Source organism: Enhydra lutris, unplaced genomic scaffold (genome assembly GCF_002288905.1).
Source record: "Enhydra lutris kenyoni isolate GAN:26980312 unplaced genomic scaffold, ASM228890v2 scaffoldscaffold42, whole genome shotgun sequence".
Classification (NCBI taxonomy): domain Eukaryota; kingdom Metazoa; phylum Chordata; class Mammalia; order Carnivora; family Mustelidae; genus Enhydra; species Enhydra lutris.
Genome location: NW_019154126.1, coordinates 14241080 through 14268417, shown reverse-complemented (window position 1 = coordinate 14268417; position 27338 = coordinate 14241080). Strand labels below are relative to the sequence as shown.

The following is a 27338-nucleotide window of genomic DNA, read 5'->3' as shown; positions in this document are numbered from 1 at the left end:
CTCCAGGGTATTACAGGTTTCCCCTGCTGTCCGAAAGCAGGGTGCTCTTCTGAAACCTTTGTGAAGCAAAGAAGCAGTTATCATTAATCTATATGGGAAAATTTTTGAGCATTCCCAGACCCCCCCCGCCCCGAAAAAAACCTCTTTTAGGCTTTTCTGATACCTTAGGATATATCTTGTTAACCGATGCACCAAAGGAGCTTAAAACACAGATACTCACACAGTTAAAACTGTGGTGCTGACATGCTGAGTGTGGTTTCCTGAAAAGGAGCCTGGTAGACCACTTTCGCTGTTCAGGATACGTGCTGGCTCCATAATTGCTCGCAGCACAGCAAATGCTGAACACTGTTTTCACTTTTCACCTTTTTTAATGACAGTGAAAAATACTCATCAGATTTGTTTTGGTTAGCAAAAACAATAATGTCAGTGTTTTGTAGAAGCAAAGTGGTGTGATGCGAACTTTCGAAAAGCAGGGGATACCTATAAAGCTTTCTTGTGCTTGTGACTTGGCTAATTCAGCTATTTAGTTAGAAAATAAGCAAAGAAATATGTCAAGCCCCACCTTGAATTGTGATCTGATCTTTGGAGACCCGTCGGTGATTCCAGTGTCTGTATTTGTAGATAATGTCAGCCCGCTTTTAGAAGAATAAGTAAATGTCCCATTACTCATGGGATTTTGAAGGTTTTTGTGTATCTGAATGTTTACTATTATTACTCTTTGGTTAATTTGTAAAACAAATACTAAAAACTATAATTTGTGACATGTAACAGTTAACACTTTTTGAATGCTTCATGTATTGGGTACTGTTCTAAGGGCAGAAGATTAGGTATATATTACCCTCTTAAGTCTGATATAGCTACTGTTTATCATCCCCTGTTCCCCTTTTGTAGTTGAGAGAATGAGGTATAAAACAGTTAAGGAGCTTGCTGAATTTTGTATAGCTAGTACTAAGTGGCAGATCTAGGTAGTATTTTGTCTCCAGAGTCCATGCTCTGGATATTTAAAAAAAATTTTTGGTAATTGAGTTTGAAAGGTCAGTGCTTAAGTAAAATTTAAAGTGAAATCAATCTAATGTCTTTAACTTGCTTTATATCCTACCTTAACCAATATTTTCTTACATTTACTGAGTTGCTTTAAAATTAACAGGACCTACGGATCTTACATTTGATGAAAAAATCTATTTATAAAATTCAAGCAAATTCTACTCATCTGCATTTATAATGCAACCATTTAACATTCTTCTGAACCAGGAATGCCACAGAGCATGTTAGTCCACAAATACCTTGATGTGGCAGCCCCCAAATTCTCTGGGTTGGGCACTAAAATGAACATTCTGGAATGATTCTTCTGTTTTACTTTACCTTTGATTTGCTTCATTGTTTAGCCAGTACAGTGGAACTGACCTGTAATATGCTTTCCATATTTAAAGATTGAAATTTTGGTTTCACTTATCTTAAATTGATAATTATGTGTTTCTCCTTTTTTCCCCCTGAGGTAAAACATATGGTACTTTCATTTGTGTTAATGCATTCCTACAGGGTTATGTAATTATTTCTTCCTACTTATGGCTCAACTTCTGTTTGGAATTGAGTGCAGGAAATGAATGAAAGAAGAAGAATGGAGAACAGTTAGTGATTAATAAATTTTAAAAGGTACCTAAAGACAGTTGGATAATGGGCATTGATATGATAATTTCTGATACTTAAAGATTGGAGGTTGTGGTATGTACAGATAAAGTAGAGCATTATGATAAGAGGTATCATTTAGGTAGGCAGGTTTGTATGCTTTTAAAAGAAAATGGAAACTTCTTTTTAAATGTGAAGATGTTGATTGTTAGTAGAGACTGGTTGCATTTTGTTTAAGGTTTTCACTCTTGAGGGTTTTACATAATTGAGAACTCACAATTAAATCTGATCCTGACAAAGGGTGTGCGGTATGTCTGTTCATCCGCCAGAGTTGTGTCACTTTGTTGCCATGTGGCAGTAGGGAAGCAGAGTTTAAAATTCACTGAGTTAGCCAATTTGGAAATTGTAGAATTCTTAATGCGTTTTTAATTTTGGAGATTCATACACTATTTGAATTTTTGCCTTTAAATGAAATTTTATTAATATATTGTGAATCATACAATATATTATCATTTCAGATTAGTATAAATAAAATATAGTCATACTGTGTTTATAGTCTCAATAAAAACTAAACAAATGTGAGAGGTGACAAAATGCTTGGTTACTGCAGTCAATTCTTAATTTTTGTTTTATGACATATTTAAAGATCAGACTTTCTTGCTTTTTCTTTCCATATGTAACATTATGAAGGGAATGAAAACTAATTTAAATGGTCTAAGTAAAAGCAAGTAAGATTATTCAAATAAAATGTATATGAATGTATCTAATGTATTTTGGCATTATAAAACATTCATAAATATTAAAAATTGATGAAATATGTGAGAGACTTCTTAATTAACTCTGTAATTACGATTATTAAAAAGAATTTGGAAGAAAATCATAGTTTTGTTTCTTTGCTCAGTCACCAAGTAGATTTATTGTAGGTAAAATGTATCCTGTTTGTATAGTGAAATCACACCTGAGGATGAGATTCTAAAAAGGCTGGTATCAAAGCCAAAAAACCCAGAAATCACCTGTGAGTGAAAATTGTCCTTGAGTATCTCTTAGGAAGGTGTTAGTTAGAAGTTGATCTGTAGCAGAGCCATTTTTTACCTTTGAGGTTGGAAGAGATTGCTTTTCCTCCAGTTGAGTTTGGTTTCTGTTGTTGTTGTTATTATCATCATTATTATTAGTTTGAGTTTGGTATATGTTAAGGGGACATGTTGCAGAAGTTTGGTTCTTTAAAAATTATTTTTCATACGTAGTACAAAACCTACACCTTGGTCCACTTGAAAAAAGAGCGGGTTCAAATCTTTTGCTCACTCCAGAGCATATATTCATATATTCATTGAAGACTGAGCAAAAGCATCCACACTATTTGAAGTTGTTTTTGTTTTTGTTTTTAAATAATTCATGCTTTGTATTTTAGGTTTGGTTCCATGGGTAGTTAATATTGGGTAAACAAAATGTACATATGCAGCGTGCAACTCGAGCACGTAAGATACATTTTACATAGATGCTGTATCATCCCATGAGCCGGTCTTTCTCCACTGGTTACATTCCAGTGGGTTTTCTGTGTAATATTATCCACTAGATTGTGGTATCAATAGCATAAATTATACTTGCTTTTTTTCTTACTTATTTCACCAGTTTGTTTAACAGACATAAAAGCCTGTTTTGGGGATGCCTGGGTGGCTCAGTCGATTAAGCCGCTGCCTTCGGCTCAGGTCATGATTCCAGGATCCTGGGATCGAGTCCCGCATTGGGCTCCTTGCTCGGCAGGGAGCCTGCTTCTCTCTCCACCTCTGCCTGCTTGTGCGCTTGCACGAGCTCTCTCTCTCTCTCTCTCTCTCTCTCTCTGACCAAAAAAAAAAAAAAAAAATCATAAAAGCCTGTTTTGTTCTAGGCATTGTGTTAAGTTTGGAAGTTTTAGAAGTAAGTAACATGGTCTCTGTCTTCATGACTTATACACTGGAATGGGGAAAACCGACAAGTGCATGGTGACAATAGGATATGACATATATTGTGCTCCCTTTCAGATATCATTCATCATATACCTTGAGTATTACAAAAATCACCTCACAAATATCACTAGTTATTCGTATATACGTACTTCAAAATTTCTAAAATTTGTCTCCTTTTTGGGTCAGATAATTCTTTCTTCTGGAGGCTCTCCTATAAATGGTATGGTATTTAGCGGGAGATAGAAGCATCCCCACCTCCAGTTGTGAAAACTACAAATGTCACCAGACATTGTCAGATGGCCTCTAGAGGACAAAATTGCCCGTGGTTGAGAACCACTGTCCTAGAGGAAGGGGAAGGCAAATTGGATGGTAGGGCCACTCCCCAGAGAGAACTTAGAAAGGGATACCAGAGGACATTGCCTGGCAGGTCACAAGGAGGAAGCTCAGGGTTTTCTGAGTAGTGGGCTGAGCAAGGTGGCAGTGGGCCTGATGTGATTCTCCCTATTAACCTTCATGTCTTCTGTTGTGATTATAGGCTAAGGCAAGTCTGTTTAATGTAATTTCTAAAAAACATTCACCTTAAAAATCAAATATGAATTTATGTACTAAGAGTCAGAAGATATTCTGAGATATAAATGCGAGGGCCTTTATAAAAATATTTGGAAGTTAAGCTTTGTGTTGTGTCTGCTTGTGGAATTGTATTTGTGTCCCATTTGGTTCCATATGCTTTTCTCTTGTCTGTCATTTTGCCATTGTGCATTATTATGACATCATCATTTTCTTCCCTTTTTCCATCAAGTCATTCTGCCACCAGGGCTCAGTCTCTGAGCTCTTGCTTTCGCTGCTTTCTTCTTGGAAAAATTCTGTCAGTCGACGGCCTCCATATGTAAAATCTGCTCCTGTTTCAGCTGTCACTGTATGTGTTCTTGTTGCATGCCCCTTGCCACAATAATTCCATTTTCTTTGCCTTGAATATGTTGGAGGGTGTATGATAGAGTGGGACTAAAGTTTGAAAAAGGATGAATAACAAACACAAAATTTTGCCAACCGTATTGAATGCATTTTTTATCAGCATTCCGTGCCCTATCATTGTACTTGTATTTGGTTGCTCCATCATACTTGGTTAGTTGTTCGTATCTTGGCTTATAGCTAACCATTGACAGAGCGTGTGATGGCAAGTTCAGTTCAGTTAAATGTGCACATTTGAGGTTTATAACTTTTGAGATATGTCATTTTTACTCAAAAACTTACCTTTGCCCATTGTAGCTTTATGGTTAATTAAATGTCTTTTGAATGACAAAAGTACTTAAAAAGGCCAAGACTTTGTAGAATAGTTAAAATTTTTGTGATTGTTATTATGATTCCACTAATGAAAATTTAATATGATATCCTAAACTTTGTTTTGATTTCACTAATAAATTCAATATAACATCCTAAATGTTGTTTTGTTACAAGTACATTATTTAAGACCACGTTGCTAGTCGAAAAGATGAAATAAAAGGGGAACAGAGGAAGTCGAACCATTTATTAAATGAGAAGCTACTGAGTTGTTATTGACATTATAAATAGTGCATAAGATTTCACCAGGTTGATGGGTAAGATCCATTTCCAATGACAAACACAATTTTACTTGAAAATACTTTAAGAAATGAAATTTCCTAAAATAAATCTTTGACCTTAAGGTTACAGTTCATTAACCCTTTAAGATCTTAAAACCTCTAAACCTTTCAGTAAAAAGGAATGCTATTTTCTATTCTTAGTGAAGAGACTAAACAAAAATTTAACTTAAGGATGGCAGGATACAGAGTAAGTCTATCTTTAACATAATTTTCTGCTACTTGCTAATCTTTTCCTTATCTGGTTAACAAAATGTAATAGCTTGCTAAGTGCTTTTTCTTTTCAAACCGCCCATGTCAGCTCCCTTCCTATTCTTTTCACAGTTCGTCATTAAATTGGTGAGGCTTTATTAGCATCTGGCTTTAGTTATAATTTCTAAGAAAGGCTGAATAAAAGAATATGGATCTTAGAGTTTTCTGTTTTTACAAGTTACTGTTGTTGACAACATAAATAGTCGATAAGGAAATAACTCTTGAAAGCACAGAATCAGGTTTAGAGAATGTTTATTAGGTGGAAAAGCACTTGATATCTGCAGATACCCAGATTTTTTGTTTTGTGGCATAATCCATAAATATGGCAAATCCAGATATTATTTATACATATGTAAGAATATTGCCTTGCCTTTTTGAACACATCATTTTACCTATTTTATAGGTATATGACTATTTTATATAGTCATATATAGTCTAGGATCAATTCCAAGAAATAACATTGCTAAAACCAAACAATACCTGTGTTTGTAAATTTGCAAATACAGTATTACCCATTTTCCCTCTCTAGGCTTTATTACAGCATATGAAGGCCCCATACTGTATGAAAAAACATAGATTTTTTATTATTATTATGTTCAATTAGCCAGTATATAGTACATCATTGAAAACAGAGTTTTTCATCTAACTTCTGGAATTTTTTTTTCTATACTGATGGGTGAAAAAAGATTTGTGTGGCTTTATTTTATGTTTTTCTTATTAAGATGGAAGTTGAGCCATTTTATTTCCGTTTCTATGAACAATATATTCATGTCTTACAGACATTTCAATTTTAAAGTAGGAATTGTTATTTTATAATAAAGACAGAAATTTGGGGTAATCACCTATTTGGTTTATTGTTAATAATTGGTCTTAAATCTTTTTGATATGCACATGTACATGAACATCACAAAGGTTTTTCCTTTTTTCTAAAATGAAGTTTGGAAGTAATCAGTCCAAGCCAGAGTTCACAGTGGACCTAAAGGGGGCGACAGTGGAGATGGCTTCGAAGGATAAATCCAGCAAAAAGAATGTATTTGAGGTAAAACGTTTGTTTTCTAAGTATGACTCACATTCTTAACCATACTAATTGGATGTTCTTCTTTTTGAATTCTTTTGAGTTGTATTTCAATGTGACTGGTTAAGGGAAAGGTGGTCACTAAGTCAGTTTGGTATCATAATTTAAGAAGAAGCCAGCATGAAGAGCTTGGCTTCATTTGCATAAGTCATTGGATCTCAGACTGTTAGATGAAGAGCCTTTGTTCCGTAATCTCGCCTTTCCCTACCGACAATAACAAGGGTATGGTTTCATTTGGATCTTCTGGGTGGCTCAGTTAGTTAAGTGTCTGACCTCATCTTAGGTCATGAGCCCAGAGTCCTGGGATTGAGCCCCACATCAGGCTCCTTACTCAGTGGGGAGTCTGCCTCTCGCTCTCTCTGTTCCCCCTTAGTGTGCTTGCTCTCTCTCTGACAAGTAGATAAATAAACTCTTAAAATGGTGGGGGTGGTGGTTTCCTTTACCTGCCAAATCTAATATTGGAAAATAAATTGAGACCTTTCCATTTTGTCATTAACACCCCCCCGACCACCACCACCGTAGGGGCACCTGGGTGGCTCAGTCTGTTAAGGGGCTATCTTTGGCTCAGGTAATGATTTCGGGGTCCTGTGATCAAGCCCTGTGTCTGGCTGCCTGCTCAGCAGGGAGTGGGCTCTTCCCTCTGCTCTTCCCTCTGCTTGTGCTCCCTTGTGCCCTCTCTGTTGTCTGTCTCAAATAAATAAATAAATAAATAAATAATACAGTCCCCCTCCTTATCCCTGTAATACAGGATTCTGTATCAGTTGTTTATTGCAGCATATCAGACTATCTCAGGGTTTAGTAGCTTAGGGAAAAGAGCTGTTCTGTTTGTTCTGTTTGGCTTGTGCTGAGCTGAGTGATTCTGATCTCAACGTGGGACCATTCATGAGGCTTTAGTCATTCAGTGGCTCACCCGGATCTGGATGGTCTAGTTCACGTGTCTGATATCAGTGCCAGCAGTTTGCTAGGCCTCCTTCTTTATAAGATCTCTCCCTCAAGGATTCTGCTCCAGGCTTCTTCACAAGGCAGTGCCAGACTTCCAAGAGGATGAGAGTGGAAGCTACGACACTTCCCGAGGCTTAGATTTAGAAAGTCACACATCATTGTATTCCGTTGGCTAAAGCAGTCAGAAGGTCAGCTGAGTATTCAGGTCTGTGGGGAAATAGAGCCCTCCTGTTGATGGGGGCGCAGTAAAGGCACGCTGTGGAAGGGTGTGTATATGGAGATGGGAGGAATTACTCAGACTGTCTTTGCAAATAGTCTTCCAGAACCCAGCCTTCCTTTATAACCTCACGTGTCCATCCTTTCCCGTCTTGTTCATGAGTTGCTGGTTCCCAAGTGAAACCTAGGTTTTCCTGCTGTGTTTTTTATTCTTTATTAGTACTGACCCATGGCAGTCTCTGCTTGTCAAGTGTTACCTATCTTCCAAGACCCATCAGAAATGCTACGACAACACCGGTGCTGCCTTTTTATTTATGCTTTTAAAATAGCATTTAATTTAGCGTACTTTACATTACCATCATCTGTAAATTACTTGTCCCACTAGATGATTATTTTTTTTAAGCAGAGAGACTGTATTTTTCTTTATCTTTAAGGAAGAACCTCTAACTAAGATTATCTTATGTGCAGTGAATATTTAGTATTGGTTGACTGGCTTGACTCACTCTCTTGAAAGAAGTACAAGAAAGGAAGTCAGTGTTTCCTGAATTAGCCTTGCAGTTTCAATACTTGATTTCAGGGTGAAAACAAATCCATGGTCAAATAAATGTAGGAGTGGTATAGATGTTTTTCTTTCCTTAAAAAATCAGAGCACCTGGAATATCAAAGCCCTGAGACATTTTGAAGAAGAGAATCTTGTTTAGCTTTCTTTAATCTAGTATTTCCCAAATAAATATCATATAACTGTTTTTTTTCCCTTTTTTTTTTTTTTTTTTTTTTTTTTTTTTGGTGGAATACCTTTTTTAAACATTACTTTAGAAACTATGTTTGAGGCATATGTCTCAGAATGTTGTTTGGGAAACATTGCCATATGTTCCACAAGGAAGAAAAATAAACAGTTACCAGCCAGAAAATAGGAGGAATGCTTTCTCTTAATACCTCAGAATTTTTCCTCAATCCAGTGTAAGAAACTTTGAACCAAAGAAATTATACATAAATTAGTTTCTGCCCTCATATAGAATAATACATGAGTATTATGTACAACTCTACATGAGTTAGCTCATGATTTGACACAATTTAGTACTTTCTGCCCAAAAGTGATGTAACATTTATTGTCTGGGCCTTCTCTTTGTATTAGGCTGTTATATTTATTTGCCTATTAAGTAGGAAAAAATGAAAGTTTTAACACTATCATATATTTTTTCTATATTTAATTTTAACTGGAGAGAGAAAAACACTCAGATTTGTATAAAAATATCACAGATTTTATTTCTTTAGAAATGAATTTTGTTTCATTTCTAATGGAAAATGCACAGTTTTGTTACTTGAACTAATTTTTTAATGATACAGGATGTTAGATTTCAGCAAGTTTTATGGCATTTATGTGTTGGAATTTGGGACCCTTAAATTATTAGATTTTCATTGAGAATTTTTTGTGAGGAAAACTTCATGTTTTAATAATTCCTCTGGGATTATTTTATATTAAAAGGTATTCCATTGCTGCACATTAATCTTTCATCACTCAATATAATATGGCATCTAGTCTTCTGCCGGTGGTTTTGTGGACTTTGGCTTGAATATATTCATTTATTTAGGGGCTCCTGGCTGGCTCAGTCAGTGGAACATAAAACTCTTGATCCCGGGATTGTGAGTTCAAACCCCACGTTGGGTGTAGAGATTACTTAAAAATAAAATCTTAAAAATACATAAATTTCATTTATTTGGTTGAAAGCACTAACCATCCTTTTTTTTTTTTTCTCTTTCTCTCTAAAGCTGAAGACCCGTCAAGGAACAGAACTGCTGATTCAGTCTGATAATGACACTGTTATTAACGATTGGTTTAAAGTTCTTAGTAGTACTATCAGTAATCAGGTATGTGTTTGAGTTATGTAAATTTTTTTTCCTTCAGAGCTGTTTTTCTTTTCTGCATTCTAATTGGTTATTGCATATCTGGTTTCCAGTTTATATGTGATAAACACTTATTTAATATGTATTTTGACAAGAGGTGGGAAAGGCAGTGGTGGTTTAGCAATTCCTTGGGGCTGGTGAATGATTTAATATTCTCAGTTATATAATACTTGCTAGTAGTGGATTTTAAATAATTTTCCCATGAGGCATTGGTCTAAAAAGAAGTAATTCAAGAAGAGGGACAAACCATTCCTAGTACATAGTATTTATTCAATGACTAATGAGTTGGGAACAGTACTATTTGGTGGAGACAGGTCCTAGGTAAAGGTAGGAAATGAATGAAGCTGTAGTTTCTTCATGAGCACATTTTCTTTCCTTGTGACAGCTCTTTAGCTACCTCTGGAGGTGTTCTAGTTCTGTCCTGTCCCCCAGCCAGGGGAGGTGTTCAGTACCCTCATGTTCCTGGTAAATTAACCTCTTACATGTGTGTGTATAATGTGTATATATATGTATATGTAGTAGATACATAATATAATATGTTATATAATATATGTAGTGTATATGTATAACAACCAAAAAGAACCTCCAACTTATATTCTGCTCTTCTGCTGTTAGTAAGAGCCAGAAGAAACAGATAAGGGCTGTACTTTTGAGACTATTTTCTTGTCCCTCACTATAGGGGGACATGACTCCTGACTAAGGATCTTATGTCAGTGACAAAAAGGAAAATGAATACTTACGGGAGTGTGTTATGATTTTAAACTAAATAGATTGAAGAAAAGTTGGGAATCACAGGCTTTACTGGAGAGTGAGAGGTCTTTCAGAGATTATAGGTGAAATCTTAGGATGAGGTTTGTAATCTTACTGAAGTATTCTACCTCTGTGGGTTTCGTGTTTTCACTTACAAAATAGAAACGTTGGGTTTGATTTTTTTCCCAAGTATCCTTTTAAACTCCAAAATTCTTATGGTGTACTCAGTTCAGAACAACCAGATTTGGAATCTTGAGTATCAACTCTTCCTCCTCTTTTAACTCTTCTAGCCCATTATTTACCCATCTATGTAAATATTCTTCTTTTGCAGTTTGTAATATTGTGTATTTCTGAATCTTGTCTCTTCCTTTCCATTTATTCCTGAAACCATCATCAGGACTTTGTATGTTAGACAAGAGTCACTTCCTAAATGGTTTTTCTTATTTCATCCCCCACCAGTCCATTCTTAATAGCATTGCTGTATGAAACTTCCTAATGTTAACTTTATAATCCTCTCCTGCTCAGCAAAGCTTCTGTGACTCTCATTAAAATTCAACAACCTGAGCCTGATCTATCTTTTCAAATGTATCTTCTGTTCTACCTAATATGGGCTTTCCACTCTAGTCACTGTAATCTGTTCCCAATCCCTTGAAAGCAAGTATGGCTGCATTCATTTAACACATGTGGGAGTGCTTTGCCCTGGAGATAGAGCAGCATGCAACCAGGTGCTATACCTTTCTGCGTGGAGTTTACAGCCAAAGGCAGAAGATGACTGGAGACAGACAACTGAGCAGTTAATACAATGAAATGTGATGAGGTTAATGATAGTGAGGGGTATACGACTTACTACTTAGGTAGGGGCTAACCTAGTGTTAGGGGTCCAGGAAGGCTTTGCAGAGAAAGTATGTTTTGTTTTGTTTTTAATTGAAGCCCATAGGATCAGAGAATAAGCCCACGTGAAAAGAGAGTAACATATTACTATGAAATTTAAAACATTTACTGTTTACAGAGTAGCAAAAGATTCTGTAGAAATACGCACAATAAATGTAGAAAGATGCATGAGACTTCCGTAGGGAAGATTACAAAACTTTATTGAAAAACACTAAAGAAAATCTAATTAGATGAGAAGTATATCATGGATTAAATGATTCAATAGTGTAAAGATAAAATATTCTTCCAAATGATTTATAAATTTATAGACTTGAGATTCTTTTTTTTTTTTTTTTTTAAAGATATTTTTTATTTATTTGACAGAGAGAGAGGTCACAAGTAGAGAGGCAGGCAGAGAGAGAGGAGGAAGCACGCTCCCTGCTGAGCGGAGAGCCCGATGCGGGGCTCGATCCCAGGACCCTGGGATCATGACCTGAGCCGAAGGCAGAGGCTTTAACCCACTGAGCCGCCCAGGTGCCCCTAGACTTGAGATTCTTGAATCTCTTTCAAAATCCTAGTAGGTTTTCTGGTGGAGCTTGGTAAGCTTATTCTAAAATTCATATCAGAATATAAAGGGTAAAAATATCCAGGACACTCTTGAAGAAGAACCTGTAAGGACTTATTATTCTGTCAGATGTCAAGACTTCTATAGCTTTATTAATTAATACAACATGCTCTCCATATCAGGGGAGATCTACAGACCTGTGGAGCACAATAAAGAGCCTAGAAACCAGCATTCCTTTGGACACTTCATGCCAGATGTAGCACTGTAGAAAAGTAAGGAAGAATAAACTTTAAGTGGTGCTAGGTCAACTGGATATCCAGGAAGAAATTAGAACCTTTCTTAACACTACACACAAAAATAAGTTCTGAGTGGAGCAAAGACATCAGTGTGAAAGGCAAAGCAATAATTTTAGCTTTGAGAACTCACTTCAATTTTTTAACCTGCAGAAGAGACTTTGGTTAGGCTGTACATGAGCTCTAGGATTTCTTTCAGTGCCTAACATCCATAAATCTGTGAGTGCGATTACTAGCTATTGATACAAAATATAATTTGAAAAGATTGTTAGTGTGAAAAATTAATGTGCCATTAGCTAGTTAGCCTTGTACTGTTAGCACAGAATGTAGCTTCATCATGTTCTCTCACCATAGCTTGTAGGTCAGAATCTTTTAACTTTTGTTACTGTCATTCTTAAGCATTTGATCTACATGAGGGAAGATAGCCTCATCATCAGTATATAAACCCATTATCCTGTGAAAAATCAGCATTTTTTTCTTTTTTGGAATTCAGAATTAATTCCCCCTATTTAGGGGGAAAAAGAATATTTTTAAAGATTTACCAAGTATCTAAATCATATCATATATACTGTGTACTGATTGGGTCCCTAAAATCAGTTGGGAGGATCAGTTACTGATTATATTGAGAATTGTGCTATTACATCTAAAATAATCTCAAAAGTAAAACATGTTTGGGAAATCTCTAATCAATAGACAGAAACTGATGAAGCAATCGAAGAGGAGATACCAGATTCCCCAGGAGTAGAAAAGCATGATAAAGAGAAGGACCATAAGGATCCTAAGAAACTTCGTTGTAAGTTATTCTTTACCTGTTTTGTTAGTTGTTTGAGCATTTTCTCTTACTTTTCGAGTATTTTAACTATATAAAGGCTGAGTGGAATCTCCAGTGTTACCAGGAAATCCCAAGGTCAGGTATTTGCAATCTTAGTGTTTTAGGAGTACTCTCTTCCTTGTTAACTCCTTGTTACTTTTCAGCCTCATCGTGTGCACCCATACAGCATCTTACTAATCTTCAGATGTTGTGATTCTTTAAGAGAAAAAAAAGTGTATTAGAATGCACTTCTATTGAGGTATCCAGGAAGCTGAACTATATTGCTTTAAAAATATATAATTACTATTTAAGATCTGGATAGAATCTTATACTTTAAGACGTCAAAAGTCATGGGACATGTACCATACATAGTACACACAGGACACTGGGCAACCATCTCTGGGCTAGGATAGGAGTGTGCAGGAGCAGCTGCCTGCATTCATATCCCCAGATCATTCATATATATGTATGTGTGTGTACGTATGTGTACGTGTGTGTGTGTGTGTGTGTGTGTGTGTGTGTGTGTATGCTAAAGCCAGCGTATTTGAGAATAGCATTTTCTGATGCAGGCCCCTTGTGAATTACATTGTTTAAATAGGAAATTAGCTGTGGCTCTGAACTTGTTAAAAATATTTTAACAAGTCCACATTTAACTGAAAATTTTTGACCTTGAATTGACTTTTGGATTAACTAATTAATGATTTCTAATTAATGATTAGAAAATCATTTCTACTTTTGTTCTTCCACATTCTAATGAAGGTTAGGCCTATTAACAGACATTGTCATTGACATATAACAGTGTAAACACATGAAGATTTGATTATTTTAATGCTTAACTAATATATTCTTTATGCTCTCAACTTTCCTCAAATATGGTTCTTTTCAAGAAATTTACTTTTTGGGTATTTTTTTTTTTGGAACCAAAAAAGAAATCAGAGTTATGGCAATGTAGGAAATTTTTCAGATGGTCCCATTCTTAGTTTGGAGGTAATTATGATGAGGTGTGTTTAACTTAAAGTACAAGTAATAGTGATGGATATATATATATCTCTAGACTCCTAGTCCCGTAAGGATACTTCAGGATAGACTTCTTTATGTTTTATGGACATTTTTTTTCCCCTCATCATTTTACCTTCTAAAACTGATGGAGAGTCAAAGGAGAGAAATAGTATCATTTATGAAATAATGATTATAAATTAGAATAACCAGTGTCTTACCACATAAATCAAAGAAGGTACAGTTTGTTTTCAGTGTTTGGTGATAATGGTTTATCCCTTTGAAATTAGGTCTTTGTTAACTTGATTCTTGACATACTACTCTTAAACTATATTAAAGTTAGAATAAGTTTATAACTGATTTTTACATATGAAATTAATATTTTTGAGTGCTAGGTGGAACAATTTTCATCAGTTAAGTTTTTATTTTATGAAATGCTTAATATCCGTTTGTCTTAAGCCACGAAAGTGTCTAGCATAGATTCTTCAGAACAGAAAAAAACCAAGAAAAACTTGAAGAAGTTTCTTACACGGCGCCCCACTTTGCAAGCTGTTCGTGAAAAAGGTTACATTAAAGGTAGGTAGAAGTGATGTTTATAATAATGAACTTTGGCCAGAATAAGAAGTTAGACATTTTAAATTAAAAACTGACAAATTTCTAACAGTAAAAATGTTTTCATTCTTTGAAGTTACCAGGTTCATTTGTTTAAAATACATTTGAATGATTAAAATTGATTTTTCAGTGCACACAGAAAGTTTAACTATGAACAATTTTATCTTGATTGTTTGCCTTCAATTCTCATTCCAGATGATTCTAAAATTAGTATAAGGTGTTTTTTTCTAATTATTTTTTATATTTTTTATTTCATTTATAAGCAACAATAGCAATAATGCACTAACAGGATCTTAATAGCAGAGTCTTCTTTAAAATCACATATACTTGTATATACCTTTAGTTCCTTCCCCTCCCCCCAGCTTTTCAGAGCAGATAGTCTATTTTTTTTAATTAAATTTTATTTTTTTATAAACATATAATGTATTTTTATCCCCAGCGGTACAGGTCTGTGAATCGCCAGGTTTACACACTTCACAGCACTCACCATAGCACATACCCTCCCCAATGTCCATAACCCCACGCCCCTCTCCCGGCCCCCCTCCCCCCAGCAACCCTCAGTTTGTTTTGTGAGATAAGAGTCTCTTACGGTTTATCTCCCTCCTGATCCCATCTTGTTTCATTTATTCTTTTCCTACCCCCAAACCCCCCATGTTGCATCTCCATTTCCTCATATCAGGGAGATCATATGATAGTTGTCTTTCTCCGATTGACTTACTTCGCTAAGCATAATACCCTCTAGTTCCATCCATGTTGTCGCAAATGGCAAGATTTCATTTCTTTTGATGGGTGCATAGTATTCCATTGTGTATATGTGCCACATCTTCTTTATCCATTCCTCTGTTGATGGACATCTAGGTTCTTTCCATAGTTTGGCTATTTTGGACATTGCTGCTTTAAACATTCGGATGCACGTGCCCCTTTGGATCACTACGTTTGTATCTTTAGGGTAAATACCCAGTAGTGCAATTGCTGGGTCATAGGGTAGCTCTATTTTCAACTTTTTGAGGAACCTCCATGCTGTTTTTCAGAGTGGTTGTACCAGCTTGCATTCCCACCAACAGTGTAGGAGGGTTCCCCTTTCTCCGCATCCTCCCCAGCATCTGTCATTTCCTGTATACCTTTAGTTTTTACAAGCACTTTTAATTTCAATGATGCAATTTTCTAATAAAGGACTCAGTGACATTAATTAGTAAATGAAGACATAGATAAGGGTAATAATATATAACATATATATAAATATATCCTCAAAGTTTCTAAAAAAGACCATCGCTGGAACATCTGTTTGCAAAGCATCTAAATTAAAATACGCAAATGGGTTTCATTAAAAAGATATTTAAAACTTCTCGGTAGAGTTTGGCTAATTAAGTGATTCAGATTAACAGCCTTAAGAGTTAGAGGTAAATAGGGATGTCCAGATAACACATAAGAATTTAGGATATTATGTTTAGAACTTTAAAAAAAAAAAAAACCTGACAAATCAGTGAATAGAAATTGCTATTAAGTTTTTACCAGGCCTTTTGTTGAGAAATATGAACTGTTGCTGCTTTATTTATTTATTTTTATTTGTTCAGGACTTCAAATACTTTGTTTTCCTGAATAGTTAGCACTAGTGTGGCATTTCAGAAGTGTTGGGTTGAAAGATTAATAGAACAGCCTTTGGAATATACTTTGTGAAATCAAGGGTTGGCACATGACGGGTGTGCACCATGCTTGTTTTAATAGTTTAAAAAATATTTAGGTGTTTACTAAGTACTGGGCGTGAGCCTGCGTGCCATGAATACCTTTTGGTTTGAGAATTATGAGGTCCCTGCCCTCATGAAACTTCCATAAGAACAAGAGACAGACCAGATAATTATGACTACTATGAACAGTCTACCATGGTAATGAAATAGGGAGTGACTGTAACTGGGTTACCTTGGGCTGATCATAAGGTTTTTCTAAGGAGATGACAATTTGGCTGAGTGTGGGAGTGATAAAAGGAGCTAAGTTTGGGGGGAGAGGATGGATCTCTGCAAAAGGTGTAGAAAACTAAAAGGCTTTCAGGTGAAAATGGGGTGTTCGTGGAGTTGAGTAAAGCAGGAAAATTGTTTGAAGTGGAATTGGAATAGGTAGACAGCTCACAGAAGGCATGAGTCACAGCAGACCACGTCAGGGTGCATTGTATGTCTTCTGTAGCACCATGAATAGTGATTGCCGTTTTGCAAACTCAATTTTAGCAGGGTGGTTGATTTTAAAAAATAAAATCTCTTTTCAGATCAGGTATTTGGAGCCAATCTTGCTAATCTTTGTCAGAGAGAAAATGGCACAGTGCCAAAATTTGTGAAGTTATGCATTGAACATGTTGAAGCGTATGGTAAGGAATTGAATTTTTTTTTTTTTTTTATGTTAAGCACACTAACCCATTGTTTTGCCATCAAAATCCTTGGGATTTTTATGATTTTGAGTCGTAGATGTTAAGAAAGGCATCGTTTGCAAAACTTACATGTTTTAATGATTACGTATATCTGTTTTAAATGAAGACCTTTTCAGGCACCTGTTAAAACTCAGCACTTCCATCTGATTAAGTGTATGGTATTCTTTGAAGCCACTTGGAGTTGGCCTTTGCTTAAAATGAAGGTGGTGATTATGAAACTGAGTTTATTAGAAAGTGATTTGACAGTGTAGAAAATAGGCGATTGTGTTTACTTACCAAGAGCAAATTGCTTCTCTTTATAATAAAAATGAGATGACATTTTAAAACTTGTTACATCAACTATAAAATGTCTAAAGAGACAAACCTTCTTATGCCATTTCCTGTTAAGTAAGACAAATCAATTTATATTTTGGTTGATCTTAACCTAATATTTATACTAGAAAATAACTATCATGATGGGAATCACATTAACTTGTACATCATCAAAAACATCTTGTAAAATTAAAACATTTGCATAATTTGTAGTTTCTGTCAATTTCAGATCTTGTCTTTGACTTTCTTGTCAACATGACAATGGAGATACTGTGCCTTTATTTGAATTTCTGTGAATAGGGGCGCCTGGGTGGCTCAGTTGGTTAAGCAACTGCCTTCGGCTCAGGTCATGATCCCGGAGTCTTGGGATCGAGTCCCACATCGGGCTCCCAGCTCCATGGGGAGTCTGCTTCTCCCTCTGACCTCCCCTCTCATGCTCTCTCTCTGTCTCTCGAATAAATAAATTAAAAAAAAAAAAAGCCATTGAATTTCTGTGAATAGCAAATCAGATAATGTGCTTTCTTAAATGTGTACAGCATTATCATTTAATGAATATTTGGATTTTTTAGGCTTATTTGGGTGAATTCCACATGATTCTATTCCACATATTTAAAAAAATGAATAAACTACATCAAATTATCAGTTTTTATTTTAATTCATTATTAAGTTTATTTATTATAAGCACTTAATAGGACAACCATTTTTAAAAGAGTGCTTGAATATGTACATTTACATTATGAAATGTGCCAAAAAATGGATGGAATGGTTTTATCTTTGTTTCCTTTACTTTCTGAACTATCCCCAGGTTTAAATTGTTAGTATTTCAAGTTTAATGGGATGATTTTTTTTGAGATGATCCACAGTCTACATGGTAAACAAAGTAGAATTGTTCCTGTTTATTAAATAGAATTCAGAGTGTATCTCCACCCCCTCTCCCTCTGCCAAGCATCTATAAAAAAGCCAGTTAGAGGAAAAGAGTATTTGTCCATTTGATTTTAGGCTTATGTTAATGAATAAGGATTCTGAAACATGCAAGCATCTTTAGAAAAGACAAAGACCGACTTTAAATACAAAAATACTGTAATTTTCTCTTAGGTTTGGATATTGATGGGATATACAGAGTAAGTGGCAACCTTGCTGTGATCCAGAAACTGAGATTTGCAGTCAATCATGGTAAGATCTTACTCCCTGTTATGTGCAAAAAAAAGGGGCACTCTTAACTTTTAGAATTGGTTTAAAGTTATTTAAAATTTCCTGTTCTGTTTTTCAGATGAGAAATTGGACTTGAATGATAGTAAATGGGAAGATATTCATGTTATTACTGGAGCACTCAAAATGTTTTTTCGAGAATTACCAGAACCTCTTTTTACATTTAACCATTTTAATGATTTTGTTAATGCAATTAGTAAGTATGTCATTATACTCAGTGTTTTTTCTACATGCTGAAAGTCCTCTGTACCGATTAAGCCACTACATTGTTTGATCCTTTCTTTTAAATTATTTCAAAGGATTGTTTTACTTCAGAAGTTTTAAATGTGGCCACCAGATGTCACTGTGTATTACCAAATGTTAGGTTCTAAAATATATCACTGTTTTCAATTTCATGCATAATCTCTCATTATCTCTCTCTCTCTCTCTTTTTTTTTTTTTTTAAAAGAACAAGAACCAAGACAGCGAGTCACTGCTGTTAAGGACCTCATCAGACAGTTGCCAAAGCCAAATCAAGATACAATGCAGACTCTTTTTAGACATCTCAAAAGGTAAGAGGTTCACCACAGAAAAGAAATAGTAATTAGGGAGAAAAAAAGAAAAAGGTAAGAGAAGTGCACAGTTATGAGGTGTGGTATAGTAGTCATGAGGCCAGGGTCCCTCAGACACTGGTTCACATTCCAGCTGTGCTACTTGCTGTCTTTGTAGCTTGAGAAAGAGAATTCCTTTGGGCCTTGTCTGGTAGAATGGTCTGGTATGAAAAATACTTAAAGTAAATATTATATGCGAGGCATTTACATAATGCCTAGCATGTAAGGGTTTAGAAATTGTTGTTTAACTTAACCTGAAAATAAGATTTTGGTTATGAAATGAGGACTATTAAATTACCTTGGAAAAAAAGCCATCATGGCTTTCAGGTGACTACATAGCCATTTTAATAACTGATTTTTGCCTTCTGACAGAACACTAGAATAGCAAATTATGCCAGTGAAGGAGATTGAAAATCAAACAAATATAGAATTAGTAAAATGAAAATTTAATCTGTATACTAATGAAATTTTCCCCCATCACCCTAGTGGAGTAATTATTGTAACCTGAATTGTAGTTCAGACTTAAGTCTGTGTCTTACTTTAAACACTAAGCTGAAATATCACACGTACAAAGTTTGTTAGAGTGGATATAATTATACCTTTCAGCTGTGTTTATCCAAAAGAAGCCTTCATATGACGTTTGGACTGAATTCTACTTGGTTTTAAGTAGCTTGAATGTATCTTAGGAAGATGAGCACTATTTCTCATTTCTAAGTGCAAACTGTTTGTGTTTATAATGCAATTTGAAGAATTTTTCCTGTTGTATGTTTTATATTCTCTTTAACAATTTATTTTTCCCCCCTTAGAGTTATAGAAAATGGAGAAAAAAACCGAATGACTTATCAGAGTATAGCAATTGTTTTTGGTCCCACTCTGTTAAAGCCAGAGAAAGAGACTGGTAATATAGCAGTTCATACTGTCTACCAAAATCAGATTGTAGAATTAATTCTGCTGGAAATAAATTCCATCTTCGGGCGTTGATTCTTACAGAAGACAACCTGTGGAATAGAAGCTGGATTCCATCAGATTTCAAGCCCTTAAACATGATGTATTTTATTTTTGGACCAAGCAGTGACTCTTTGATTTTGCACTTTTTTGAGGGATCAGAAGGGAATGGGAGTCAAGATGTGTATTAGGCCCTCATATTTGCTGCTTTGTTGCAAGTTGATATAACTTTGTGTAATTTTGAATTAATTTTATCCTGAATGTTTGCATTTCATACTCTGAATTTCAGTAAAAATTGAAACTTGCAATTCTAACCAGTCATATACACTGGATAATTTGGTAAGAAAAACATGTTTTTTTTTTTCTCAAACTGGATAATGTAGAATTTCTTCTCATCATTTGTTAGATTCATCACTTGATAGAATAGTACTCACTATCCGTTATTTTGAAGACGCTCTTGGGCATTCTAAACAAAATGAAGTATATCCTTTTTGAAACCTGTGTATTTCTTTTTCAGAGGTTCTGCATGCAGTGGCAGTCTTAAGTACTACAGTTCATCATAAGCAGATGTAATTCCTTGGCGAAGGCTTGCCACCTTCACGGTGTTGCACACTGTCCGTATTGGATGGGTGTCTTAGTCGCTTGTTTGGGCAGCACACTAATATTACTTAACACACTGTGATATACTGGAGTTTAATTTAGCATAAGTCAGTTCAGGGTATTTTGGGGCTGTCTGTGCTACCCTGATTTGTAGCTAACAATCCTAATTATATCTAGTGCCATATTGAGTTCTTGGTATGACCCTGTGGAAATAGACATTATTTGATGTAAATATAAGCTAAAGACTTAATGTCCTTTAGCTTATGTATATAATTTTGTTGTATAGTCTCAGAGTACATCCTAACCTGACATTTCTAATCATGATATTGGTAATCTTTTCCGTGAATATTAGGTTCCTTCAGAAATAGGCTGTTATTTGAGAAACTTAACTGTGTGCACTTTTAGGTTTTTAATTACATTTACAGGCAAATCACTGTAATGCAAATGGTACTGGAAAAATACTGAATAGACTTGCTAAATGGTAAATGCACTACAAGAGGAACCTTTTAGATAATTTAATATGTACAGAATACATTAGAAAAAAATTTATTACAAAATTCTAACTGCAGTATGAATAGTGGAAACCCACATGTAAATTAGATGGATGTCAAATGGAAAATGACATTGCTAAATTTGAGAATTTCTTTTTACATTACTAATGTAGATTGATTTGTATAATAAAACAGGGTTTGGAAGGTTTTGTTACAGAGAGCATGGTCTGTTGAAGATATTTTAAGAGGTATTTTTCTAGATTAACTGATGTATATGAAATGTCTAATCTGAATAAAGAAAACTATAAGAGGTTTAGAGATTTTTCATTGGAAATGTGCATTTTGGTTTTTTAATTTTTTTCTTGTTTTTGCATTTACTGGCATACTCTTATACCTCATTTTTAAAAAATCAACTGAATCCAAGATTTCTTGTGGTAAATATATTTTCTTCATTTTTTTCATACTTTTTCTACTCCCTGCCATGCCAATACCTCCTCCACTCTCCCCCCTCCAGTTTTTATTTCTTCATCAGTATTTGGAAGTGAATGATTTGTGACCAAGACTCCTTTTCTTAGAATTGCATTTGTAATTAACAGGTTGCCTTCCTTGGGAACAAGTAGTTTTTGTACAATCTGCCTAAAAATCTCTCGTGAATTTTGTGGTAAAAATATTGTTTGTTGTTGTGGTCTTGTTGAATTGGTAACAAACCAACCTACTTGATAGCTGTGGAAAGCAGATTGTTTTGGGCAGGGAGAAAAATCCCCAAAATGAGAACATTTATATTTGCCTAATAATGTCCTGAACAATACAATATGCTTTAGAACTGGCCTATATAGTGATTGTATGCCAGCAAAACCATTAGACTCAAACCAGTGATGCTGTTTCTCTTGGTAGCTGTGGACATAACAAAGATTAAAATTGTCCTGTGTTTCTTGTTTCAAAGTACATATGTATGTATGTGGAGTCTTAAATGTTTTATTAGTCTGCAGCTAATTAGTTTATTGTAATATTGTATGTACAGTGAGATCAATGTCTTGTGTTTTCATCCTTTGTGAGTTAAAAATTCTCACTTTTTTTTTTTTTGTAATAACAAAACCAGTAATATTTTCCTGTCTTGACAACTTGATTTTTAGTAGACAATATATTAAAGGCTGAAATAAATTGGCAGTGGAGTTTCATTTACTAATAGACCTTCCTTCAGAATGTCATTTTAGAGAAGTAGTTAGAAATTAAAAGAAATAGTATATTCAAATATGTAATTACATTTAATTAGAAGAAAAATACTTATTTAAATTTTACAACTGTAGGGAATTTTACCTTTACTCTGGAAAAATGACATTACTTTTTAGTTAGAAGCAAATCTGCAATTTTTTTTTTCTTATGGGAAAAGCACAAATGGAATAATTCAGCTAAACTGGGCTTAGGCAGATGGGTATGTACATGTACATGTGGATGTATATGTAAACGTGTGCGTGTGAGTCACTGCTTCACATACCGCTGAAAACTGAAGAATAGTCATGATGGCAGATACCTGGAGACCTTCGGGCTAGTTCAGCTCCATACAGGCTTCTTTGTCAGCCTGTGATACTAGATGTTAAGATAGCAGTGAGAGGGAAAAGAGTTATTCCGTAAGTTTGCTAAGAGATTCTTTTCCAGCTCATGGGAGAGACCCTCTAATTAAATATTTAAAGTAAACACGTGGTTTCCCATGATACTAATTTCTTCAACATCTTTAAGCAACACAGAGGAGTCTACAACATGTCATTTTAGTAACGAGGAAAATAAAAATAGTCAAATGGGCTTCATGTTCTTGCTGGCCTAATAAAAGCCAAATGCTCAAAGATCGCATCTATATAGAGAATTGAAAATGGGTAGAAAATAAGATTTTATGGAGTTTGCTAGTCTCTCTGAACCCCAGCCATCAGCTCTAATGATCCTCTTTTATAGAAAGCACGTTTCCAGTACAAGACTAGAGATGGTGTTTAATAGGGACTGTAGCCTGTATGTTACATTCCTGGATGTGGGGCACAGTTCTGTTTTTGTTTTTTTTTTTAAATAGTATTTGAATATAAGTAATACAGTTCTTTTAAGTGAAACTTCAATTTTAAACTAAAAAAAAAAAAAAAAACCCCAAAAAACAAAAAACCAACAACAAAAAAAACCCCCAAAACCAGAAAGCGAAGGGGGCCGCAAAACAAAATCAACAGCCTTATAATAATGGTGAATTAGAATCTACTGGAAATTCACAAGCCGCAGACCCAGGCCAAGCAGAGTTAGACTCAGTATTCTAGAGAAGGGGGAGGCACAGAATGCCTAATGAGACATTCTGTAACTACTAAAGACAAGGGACGTCTCCTGAAGAATCTCAATTAGTCTTCTCAACTGCAGTTTTGTGGGCCAGTGGTGGCTGTAAATATATTCAGCTGGATTGAGTTTTTACAAATTAGCCTTATGTGAATATAGCACTTAAATGAACTCTTTCATTTCCTTCATTGCTTCCCTTCTCCCACAGGAAAAAAAGGAAAGAAAAAAAAAAAAAAGCACTTTCATGGTACTCTCATAAACAGAGCACTTGTGGAACAAGGTAACTGTTTAACAAACCACTACAAAATGTATTTAGAATCTAAAGTTTGATTTCTTTTTTTCCCCCCTCATCAATCCACCCCTCCCCGCCCCCGGCTTTGTTTTACTTCCTCTCTATGTTTTCAGAAAAACTGTTTCTGGTAAAGATTTTAAAATTATTAATGCTGGTTCCTGCATCACATAGTTCTATTGGTAGTGGCTCACGCTGCAAGTAGCATTGAAACTTGGAACGTCATGAATCTTGTAATGTTGATAAAATTCCTGGTGACATTGGAGCAACAAAAGAGGCTGTGGAAGCTCTTATCAACAGGGCCTTTGCAGAGGTAGACCTCAAACTCCGTAAGCTCACTGTGGAGTGACCAGTGAGCATTTGGCATAACATTCAAGGCCTTCTTTCTCCTCCTGGCATTTTGAAAGTTTGTTTATATTTAGGGAAGAGAAATGGGACTCTTAGACACTCAAGTAAAACTGAGTCTCATTGATTGATAAAGCAGGACAGAACCAATAGGGACCCGCACATTCACAGCCTTACTTAACGGAAGCAGAAAATGTTAAGCCTAAAACTGAAGGAAAGAAATATCTTGATTAGTTACATTATGTCTCTCTAAAGTTTGTGATCGATTTAAGTAAAGCCTATCCTGGCATGTTCAAATAATACCATTTGAGGAAGAAACTAGTAACTTCTCTGCATATTGGGAGCATCTGTTTTCAAGCTAAGTTATTTTTTATTTGTATGGCATATTGAAACTTAAAAATACAAAGTTCTTTAAAAAAATATGTGCTCTAAAACATTATATAATATTTCATAATCCTCCCTCATGCTTATCTCAAGTACATGACACCAGAAGAGTTTAAAATAAAAGAACATTTTTATAAAGGTCTGCCAAACTTTGAATATTTGTCCCATAATATGCTCTCATGAGAGGGTCTGGAAAGGTGGTAAATGTGATTTGACTTCTATTACAGCTCCATTAAAATGCTTGCAATTTGGTAAAAATCTGTTTGAAACTGCAGTTTAAGAAAAGCCTGAGGTGACAGTGTTCTCTGGGAAGTGTAGGAATGCTATACTGAGATAATATTTCTGAGGTTATGTCACAGTATTCTTATTGAGATTTTGGGAATTTTCACCTTGGGTAAGATTTTCTGAAATCATATTTTAGGGACTGAATAACTGATGAAAGAAATGGTCCTAATTAGCGCATTCCCTTGAGATCCAAGTTCCTTCACCTCGTATTTACCTTTTTTTTTTTCTTTAACATTTATTTGAGACAGCAGAAGTGGCAGGGGGTGGGGGGGTAGTGGCAGGCTGAGAGAGAAGCAGGCTCCCAGCTGAGCAAGGAGCCAGCCTGATGCGGGACTTCATCCCAGAACCCTGGGACCATGACCTGAGCCAAAGGCAGATGCTTAGCCAACTGAGCCACTCAGGTATCCCTACTTTTGATTTTTAATAGTGCCCTTTATGGGATATGGAGATCTTGAAGAGCCTGTGTACAAAATTTCTCTTTAAATGAGAGTGACATCTAGCCATGGATATAGGGAAATTTTTGATAGTCTGAGAGTAAGTCGATCTGCACATGATTTCACCAGATGCTTACTCATGCATGGACAGTGACATGGTACATAGATTCCATAGACTAGATGGTAATTAGCATTTTTCATTTTTGTCTTTATCAAAATGTTTAAGGGTCCCAGGCCAGATTCTCTTAAAGATGGTACTTTTATGCATAGTTGACATATATAATGCCCTGGTTGAAGAAGATGCTACTGTTGTATTTTCAACCTGTTGTGAAGGGTTTCTATTAATAAGTATCTTAGTATTTCTAGGTAGTGAGTTTAATAGTCGGTTACTTATTTTCATTAACCCAGCCCATTGACAGAATGCTTCCCTTCAGACTTAAGCAAATCAGAGGGTGAAGAAGCTTTGCCATTCTAGTAAAATTAACAAAACTGCCCTCCTATCTGTTCATTAAGAAGTACATTGGAATATGAAATGCTTCTTTCTGTGTTTTCTGCCTTTCTTTTCTTGTCCCTCCCCCCCTCTGTCTCAGTAGTTGCTGTTTGCTTTAGATGATCAGATGAGTGGCTACTCACAGAGGCTGTTTTGAGACTTATTTGAGGCTCTTGTGTCCAAAGTGTTCAGGTTTCCTGGAGGGGAGTTAGACTTAAAGAGGAATCAAAGGCCTCTAGGGAAGCCAGCGCAGCTGTGTCAAGGAGGAAACTAAACCTTTTATAAGGAGTGATCTCCGTGTCTCTGGATGACCTAGTTCTGCGAGGTTCCCGGAATTCAACCCATTATGTTAGATGACCAGATCTGATGTAACATTCCTGACATCCGGCTGCATCTTATGACTGCCCTCTCTGATCATGTCCTTGTCTCCTGACTTGTTATATTAGCCAAAGTGATTGTCTGAGCATTGCCAAAACAGTGACAACCTTCTTTACCCATCTTCCGACTCTAAAGGACTGTTGTGTATTCAGTTCGCATGAATGGTTCTACAAAGCCAGCAGCAGACAATATGCAGTTGCCGTTTTAAACGGAAACAACTGAATTTGGGAAGAGAGTTAATACAACAATCTGCTAAGAGCCCATTTATTCATTCAACAGATTCAGTGTATTTTTTTAAGATGTTTAAGCACAGTGTTAACCTCTGGGGATAAAATGGTAAACAAAACCAATGGAATCCCTGCTTTTATGTTTATAGTTTTGAGATTGGTAATCTGACAACTGGTATATATTTAATTCTGACATATACCTGTTTTGAGTAGGTGCCTTCAAAATGACCAATCTCAAGTAGTTTTATTAGTGTGCCTTCCAAATTGGCTATTTGTGTTGTGGTCATGCCAGTCTGTTGAGATTGAGCTAAGATTATTGCTACATAATTGGGTAGCATGTTAAGAGTGACATAATTCTTGAGTACTTGTTGAGGTGAAGTAAGGTGAGTTTGTCAAATATAAGAAGTGTTGAAGGCTTTGATGAAGCATTGTTTGAATTGATGAGGCCTGGTTTTAAACAAACGGATTATCTTGGCATGAAACAATAAGATGTGAAGTGGAACATTCTCAATGAAAGTGTTAGGAAAAGCATGGATTTAATGACAACAGTGGTTCCACAAAAAATCCACACCCTACTTCTGTATAAAATTAAATACATGGAGAGGATTCTGGGAAGATGGTGGAGGAAACAGCATAGCTTTTCAGTTCACACATTAAAACAACAACATAATCACATTGATGGTAAAACGAAGTAATGAGGTATCTTCACAACCCTCCAGATACTAGTGGGTGGGATTAAAGCACCACCACCACCAAGATCTGCAATGATATCGGTATCTCAGAGGGAGGAACAAGAAAGAAGCAACAGGGTAGCATCTGTTAGGACTGAGAACAGGAAAACCACAATATAACCATCAGGACTTAAGGGGCTAAAACATTCTAGGCCTTGGGAATTCTCAAAACCAACTTGCCCGAGCTTTCTTCCAGGACAAGTCACATTGAAGAAAAGTTGCTGAGAGTAGACTCAAAATTGAGCAGGATTAGGACAATAGACTAAAAAGATTGTCTTGTTCCAAGTGTGGAAAGAAAGTAGAGCTAGGAAATCCCAGAAATCAAGCTGTCATGTTTTTTTTTTTTTTAATAGAAAACAACACAAGAATGAATCTGTTAATGAAGCTTTTCTGAATCCTATTTCAAAAGTTCAAGAAAATTTTATGCAAAAATGAG

At 35.5% G+C, this 27338-nt stretch overlaps 1 protein-coding gene across 1 annotated transcript in view; it reads left to right on the top strand.

The window, feature by feature from the left end:
• LOC111155566 (Rho GTPase activating protein 12) overlaps window positions 1–20308 on the top strand; it is a 108094-nt gene extending 87786 nt beyond the window's left edge. Inside the window, exons 11-19 of the mRNA XM_022515807.1 lie at window positions 6375–6476; window positions 9441–9539; window positions 12747–12846; window positions 14320–14436; window positions 16730–16828; window positions 18296–18373; window positions 18471–18605; window positions 18858–18960; window positions 19806–20308. Coding sequence (XP_022371515.1) covers window positions 6375–6476; window positions 9441–9539; window positions 12747–12846; window positions 14320–14436; window positions 16730–16828; window positions 18296–18373; window positions 18471–18605; window positions 18858–18960; window positions 19806–19980 — 1008 coding nt within the window. The 3' untranslated portion in view covers window positions 19981–20308. The remainder of the gene's footprint in view (window positions 1–6374; window positions 6477–9440; window positions 9540–12746; window positions 12847–14319; window positions 14437–16729; window positions 16829–18295; window positions 18374–18470; window positions 18606–18857; window positions 18961–19805) is intronic.
• Window positions 20309–27338: the final 7030 nt, after the last annotated feature.